Source organism: Vombatus ursinus, unplaced genomic scaffold (genome assembly GCF_900497805.2).
Source record: "Vombatus ursinus unplaced genomic scaffold, bare-nosed wombat genome assembly UNPS02014813.1, whole genome shotgun sequence".
Classification (NCBI taxonomy): domain Eukaryota; kingdom Metazoa; phylum Chordata; class Mammalia; order Diprotodontia; family Vombatidae; genus Vombatus; species Vombatus ursinus.
Window position 1 is genome coordinate 20,440,286 of NW_020954591.1, and position 7,421 is coordinate 20,447,706.

Genomic DNA, 7,421 nt, shown 5'->3' on the forward strand with positions numbered 1-7,421 from the left:
TGTGGATGTACATTATAGAGCAGGTGCCAGTCTTCACTGGTAGAGAAAGTTCCCAATCACCCATCCTGAGCTCCCAAAGATTTCTCTGTAGCAATGAAATTACAGGTCTAGCCCAGAAAAAGAGCTTACATTGAATTCTTCCAACAACTTTATTTTGAAACTTGAAAATTGTTGTGATTAAAAACTGTTGGGAAATTTTATAATTGTATAAACAACATTATGCCTTATAATTTTAAATATTGATATTGTATTGTTAATTTATAGACATTAAATACTACTTTATAAATGTTGTAATTGACTTGGTAAATTTATAACAATGTTTTGTTTTCTCATTTTTAAAATCAGTAGATATGGGAAGGATGATTGAGTAGGTTTGTGAGTCCCATCTTTTACGTTGATTTTTCAGAATAGATTACATGACAGTGTGCTATTTAAGAACTTTCATTTGTTGTATGATTTCAGCTGGTCTTTGATATGCTGGTATTGCAAAAGCACAACACAGAGATGACAACTGCAGCAGGTGAAGCATTCTACACGTTAGTGTGTTTGCATCAGGTATTACATGTTTATTATTTTGAAGTGTTTCAGAAGTTAAATCATTTTATAAACTCGCTGTTGTGTGTGTCAACTGGGATTGATGTGACAAATCAACAAGCTTTTATTAATTGCTTACTCTCTGCTAAGCACTGTGCTAAGTTCTGAACCAAAAAAAAAAAAAAAGGAAGGAAATGAACATTTTGGATTGTACTTAAAAATAACATGGGAGACCTATTATAATTTGTCCACAGAGACTATTAGAGAACCCTTTTTACTTCAGTTAACTGTGTTGTTTAGGGAGTAGTAAACTATTTTCTTTTCATAGCATGGTCATATAGCATTGACAACCATATTTATACCAACGTTTATTTCTAGCAGTTTGATTAGGGTTATGTAAGCAAGATTTTTGAGACTTTAATCCTGTTTCATACAAGGTTATATATAAAAAGATAACTTGCCAGTGGTTCAGATATTATGAGTAGTCTGTTCAAAAACGTTGTATTGCTAAGTGCTCTGAGTCTGATACCAGTCAGGCTGCAGTGCTTACTGCCCTCATCAACCTTAACTTTGCTCTCCACAAAGATGAAATCATACAATTATATAGCTTGGAAGGAGTTAATCTAGTCCTCTCATTTTATAGACTGAAAAAACTGAGACCCCTCCACAAGATAAAGGGACTTGTCACAAGTCAAGGCTAATGACAAACCCAGGACTAGAACTTGATTCTTGACTCTTAACCCACATAGCTGTCATTTGCAGTTAATAAGCAGTCAGTGCAGCATCTCTTTTGAAAGCATTATGAATAATTTGAGCTGAGTCTTAAAAGAAATGAGGAATTCTATGAGACAGGGATGAGGTGAGAGTGCATTCTAGGCATAGGAGCCAGTTCAAAGACAGGGAGATGGGAAGGAGATGGAGTGTGTGCAGGCAAACAGCAATTGGGATAGTTTGGTTATACCAAGGAGCAGGTGTTCTTAACATTTTTTATATTATGGACCCCTTTGATTGTCTGGTGATGCCCATGAACCCTTTCTTAGAAAGTATTTTAAAGTACATAAAATTAAATACATAGGATTACAAAGGAAACCCATTATATTGAATTACCATTATTAAAATGTTTAAAAATGGAGTTAATGGACCCCACATTAAGAACTCCTACCATTGTGTGAGAGAAGGGGAGTAATGTATAATGAGGCAAAAGGTAAATTGTAAATACCTTTAAATGCCAAACAGAGGAGTTTATATATTTGATCTTAAAGTCAACAGTGAACCATTGGAGTTTATTCGGTAGAGGAGTGACATTGTCCTACATGCACTTAAGGAGCATCACTTTTGTAGTTGTGTGGAAGATATATTGGAGTGGGTAGAGACTTGAGGTAATGAGGCCAATTAGGAAGCCATTGCAATAGTCTAGGCAAGAGACAATGAGGAACTGAGGTAAAGTGAGTATGTAAGTGTAAGATATGTGCGTAGTGAGGAAGGGGATGGATATCAGGGATATTATGGAAGTAGAAATGGCAAGAATTGGCAACATTCAAGATGAGGAGGAATGAAGAGTCAAGGATAATGCTGAAGTTACAAACCTAGGAGATGGTGGTGCCCTTGACAGATCAGAAATAGGGAAGTTCAGATGTCTATATAGCATTCTGTTAGAAATGTCCCATACTGAGTGATATAGAACTGGAGCTCAGAAAAGAGTATGGGACTGGGTAGATAGATGTTGGAGTCCTCTGCTTAGGGATTAAAATTCAGCCCATCAGAGCCAAGTGAAAGGGGGTGGAGAGAAAAGAGAACAAGGTCCAGTCTAGAGTCTTGAGGTACCTCCACATTAGGAAGTAATGTGGATGATTAATGATCCTAGGAGACAGAAGAGAATGGTCAAACAGGTATGAGAAAAGCCTCAGGAAGTAGTATCTGTCTAGGAGAGAGTGGTCACAATATCAGGTCCTTCAGAGAAGTCAAGAAGAATGGAGATAGAGAAAATAAATAAGGTATTTTCCAAACCTTAAAACATTTTACATATATGTCAGCTAATATTATTTATCCAGAGAGTTCTAACAGTTGTGAAAGATCTGGGAATAAGTTGGCTTGCCATTTAATGTATTGCTTTTCCTATGCTGACGATTCTACAATACATTTCCCCCACCCCTAGTTTTTTATTTTTTACTGAGCTATTATCTTCCATAATTTTTCGCTTTAATTCTCAGTTTAAATGTACTATTCTTTTTTTTGTTGTTGTTTTTGTTTTTGTTTTTTGCAATTGGGGTTAAGTGATTTGCCCGGGGTCATACAGCTAGTGTCAAGTGTTTGGTCTGAGGCCGGATTTGAACTCAGGTCCTCCTGACTTCAGGGCCAGCGCTCAATTCACTGCGCCACCTAGCTGCCCCTAAAATGTACTATTCTTGAAGACAGTCATCACCCTCTCTTTCCCATTCTTTTATCTAGAATCCACTAGCCTCCAGTTTATATTGTTAATCTCCTCAGTGAATTCAGCAGCTGGCTGAATTGTAGTTGTTCTTTGTGCCCCTACCTTGCTGTCATTCTCAGAGACTTTATTATTCACCTTAGCAGTTCGTCCAAACAATTCCTCAACTCCAGTGACTCCTTTATTCATCTTTCTTTAGCTGTACCTTGACATGGCCACAGTATATACCTTGAATTGAATTGAATTGAAATTTTTTTTAATAATTAATTTATTTTTAGTTTTCAACATACACTTCCATAAGATTTTGAGTTTTAAATTTTCTCCCTCTTCCTGTCCTCCCCCCTTCCCATTACGGCATACAATCTGATGTAAGTTCTACTTATACATTCATAGTAAGCATTTTTTCACATTAGTCATGATGTATAGAAGAATTAGAACTAATAGGAAGAACCATGAGAAAGAAGAAATAAAACAAAACAACAAAAGAAAAAGAGAGCAAATAGTATGTTTCCATCTGCATTCAGACTCCATGGTTCTTTTTCTGAATGTGGATAGCATTTTCCATCATGAGTCTTTTGGAGTTCTCTTAGACCCTTGCATTGCTGAGAAAAGCTAAGTATATCAAAGTCAGTCATCACACAATGTGGCTGTTACTGTATACAGTATTTTCTCCTGGTTCCGCTCACTTCACTCAGCATCAGTTCATATAAGTCTTGAATTTATATTTTCAAAGGGGTTTCCTCACAATAACTCCACAAGGTAGAATTCCAATCATTCTTTTAAAGGAAAGAAAACTCATACTCAGAGAGGTTGAATGAATTGCTATGGTCATATTACTAAAAAATGAAAGAATCAGAGCTCATATTGAAGTTATGTGTCTCTCATCCAAGACCCTGGAATTATCTTTGGCTCTTCTTCTGCATTCATCTCATAACCTGTCATTTAACTTCTTATATGTATCCCCGCTTCACCGTTTCAGTTTCCACCTCCCTTCCCTAGGACAGCATTACTACATGCTGGACACTGCAATAACTAACCTCTTAACAGGTTTTCCTGCTTCCATTCTTCCCTCTCCAAACAGCCCTTCACGTTTCTGGCAGCTTTGTCTTGCAGAGGCATAGACCTAGTTAAACCACTTCTCTGCCCAGAACCCTTCCACGGCTCTCTGTTGCCTTCCAAAAAAGCTCAGACTCTTTAATAGCCTAGTAATTAGGACTCTCCACACTCTGACCTTATTTTATCTCTTTAGCTGTCTCGTATTTCTCCTTTCTGCTTTATAATGGAGAGGTCTATGGTGTTGAAATTAGGAAAATCTGAGTTTGAATTCTGCCTCAAACACTTACTAGCTGTGTAACCCTGGACAAGTCTATTCACCTCTATCAGCTTCAGTTTCTTCATCTTTAAAATGGAAATGATTGTGTAGCAATTTAAAATTTATAGAATGCTTTCCACACTTATTATCACCTTAGAGTGAATTGGACTGGACAAATGGAATTATCTCCGTTTTGTGTATAGGAAACTGAGACTTAGCTGTATCTTTGTTTACATACTAATAAACTAAACCCACTATAATTTTGGTAAATTGTTTTCCAAGGACAAAGTACATTTGATAAATACAAATTATCAGCAATGATGACCTGGAGAATATAGTGTTTAAAGTCTTATATAGTATTTAAAGTTGTGTGTGTGTGTGTGTGTGTGTGTGTGTGTGTAATATTTAAAGTCTTATAAAACCATGTTTTCCTCTCTTAGTTACCATATTTCCATCTGTAATGTGTTGTTTCTTCATTAGGCTGAATACTCAGAATTGGTTGAAACCTTACTGTCAAGTCAGCAAGACCCGGTAATTTACCAGAGATTAGCAGATGCCTTCAACAAGCTTACTGCAAGCAGCACTCCTCCCACGCTGGATCGTAAACAGAAAATGGCCTTCCTGAAGAGTTTAGAAGAATTTATGGCAAATGTTGGTGGTCTCCTTTGTGTAAAATAAACAACAAAACTATATGCTTAATTTAGACCTTTTCTGCAAAATGCACTGAAATGCTGAAAGTTGACTAAGTCTTGTTCCTGTTTCTGGGTTCTTTGGTCATTTTGGATTTTGAAGAGCCTGAAAGTTTGTTATATAATTCAGTGACACAGGAGAGGTCAACTTTGAATCAGCTTCTGCTACTATGTGTTAGCCACAATCTGTCGTGTGTGTTGTAGAGAATGAATGGCAATTTGAAATTTTCAAAATGAAATTCCATATATGTGCAAACAGATATGGCACCATGAAATATATATTCAGTGCCTTTTCCCCCGTTTGTCTAAACATAGATGGCCAGATAAAGGTTAGAATTTTTGTTACTGAAAACATTTTAGATGGAGTATTCTGTAAACCCTACCAGGCTTTGCTGTTATAAGCTTTATTTTTTTCCTCTCTGAAGATTGAGTTCACGATCCAGTGGGAAAAAAAACAAACATCACCAAATGTTGGGCTTATTTTTTAACTTCTGTATTTTATTTGTTTTGTTTTTCTATATCAGCCCAGTGTTACAGGTTTATGTAATACAGGTTTTTATTTTTTCTGGTGCCTGAGATTCAGGAGGAAAAAAGCTGTATGTTTTGTTCCCTAAAAAGAACTTTAGGAACTGTAGCCATTTCATTGCCTTAATTTTAAAAAAGGAGTACAAAAAGAGCAGGCATTTTGATAAAAACGCAAGTTTTGATGCTTCAACAATTGCTTTAGGTTGTTAGCTGCTGTCTCCCTATTTCCCTTTTTGATAGTATGTATTTCTGTAAACATGAGTCAATGAAAGGTTCATGTGTAGTCTATTTAAAGTTTGTTTTAATCCAACTACATTGCACACAGCTGTAACAATCTACACTGAATAGTTTGCTTAAGCAATAACATTCAAAGGGTGTAAATTATTGATTTATACAAACTATATCTTAAGTTGGGGCATTAGGGGCAATAATTATGCTAGACTGGGATGTCATACTCATTTCATCAGGAGCCACATAAATTTGATTTCAAAGGTAAAAAGTACACTGTTAGATGCTCTACCATTTCCCACTTATATTTCACAATCAGGGACTTGCTTTCCAGTGCTGCCATGCTCCCTTTAGTTCTGTGTGCCAGCTTAAATGATGAAAATGACCATGTTTTAACAACCACAAGCATACTGAATGCAGTCTGATCTACAACCAGAATATAGCAAATGTGAGGATAGACTGTACAGTGCTGTGCTATGAGCACAATCGTAGGTTTTGGTAGGGAGGGGTGAATTTGTCCTTCCACCATGTTCTTGACACTTATATGCTATGGAATATTTTGTGTATAACATATCCACTTTTTACTCAGTTGTGTGTAGCATCACATTTGTAACTCTATGCCGTCTTCATCAGTTCATCTCAAGACAGTTACAGTCGACTAATCTCTAGCATCTAAATTCTATCCAACCCACGCATGTGACATTACGTATGAATTCAAGGGCAGAGTGCCATCACTCTTTTGAGATATCTTTCTATTAATTTAATCCATTATTAAATAAAAGCTGGGCTGGCTCAAACCTATCTTAAAGACTGTTAACATAAATCTTTTTTAGAAAAAATATTCAATTGATATGGCATCTTTCCATATCTTAAAATATTTTCAGTAAGACTTATTAAAATGTGAAGCTATTTTTAGATTTCCTAAAATCCCATTTTCATCCTTCAGAATGTTAGATTGTTAGGTACATCAGAATCCACCTCATTTTGCATTGGTTTTCCATTTTTATTTTAACTAATGAACTCAGTTTTCACCTTTCTTGGGCTCAGTAGAGATGTGTGTATGTCCATCCCTTTGCAAAGGGTACTGCAACATAAGCTGTTGCTTTAATAGTTTGGCTGGCAGGGGCAGGAATGAAAATCAAGTTGGAAAAAGAATTAACAGTAATTGGATTGAGTGAGAAACATTTTAATGAACAAATGGCATTCACACTTAATAAACTGCCTACCAAGATTGTAATATCTTTACCAAATATGCCGAGGCTATTAATATTCGTACAATTTTGTGGGCAGATTTTGAATAAAGTAATATTTGCTTTATATTGGACCAAATCAAACTTCAGAGAATTAAAATGTAATAATGTCAGATTGGAGAAAAAAAGTAGCAAGTGGGGATGCTAATTAACACACTAAAACAGCTAAACTTTGTTCAAAGCTATGTTTGTTTTGTGAGTGGGTTTTGTGTGTGTGTGTGTTTGTATGCATGGTTTGAATTCTTGCCCAGTGGGTATCAAGAACACTGTCTTATTCCAATAAGTTGACTTCCTATTGTAACTGACTACCTGTTAAATTTTCAAGGATTTTTAAAAAAACAAACAACTTTTTACCCCTTTATATAAGTATGTTAAAGGGACACTGTCAGGTGTTTTATCTCTAGACTCTGTGTGTGTGTGTGTGTGTGTGTGTGTGTGTGTGTGTGTGTGTGTGT

General features: G+C 36.0%; 1 protein-coding gene across 4 annotated transcripts in view; it reads left to right on the top strand.

Annotated features, from left to right (window-relative positions):
• The window catches only part of XPO4 (exportin 4), a 125,419-nt gene extending 118,010 nt beyond the window's left edge, over positions 1–7,409 (top strand). For all 4 annotated transcript variants that reach the window (XM_027835170.1, XM_027835172.1, XM_027835171.1 and 1 more), the window contains 2 exons: positions 463–555; positions 4,755–7,409. In XM_027835170.1, the coding sequence (XP_027690971.1) occupies positions 463–555; positions 4,755–4,952 (291 nt within the window). In that variant the 3' untranslated portion in view covers positions 4,953–7,409. The remainder of the gene's footprint in view (positions 1–462; positions 556–4,754) is intronic.
• The last annotated feature ends 12 nt before the right edge of the window (positions 7,410–7,421 follow it).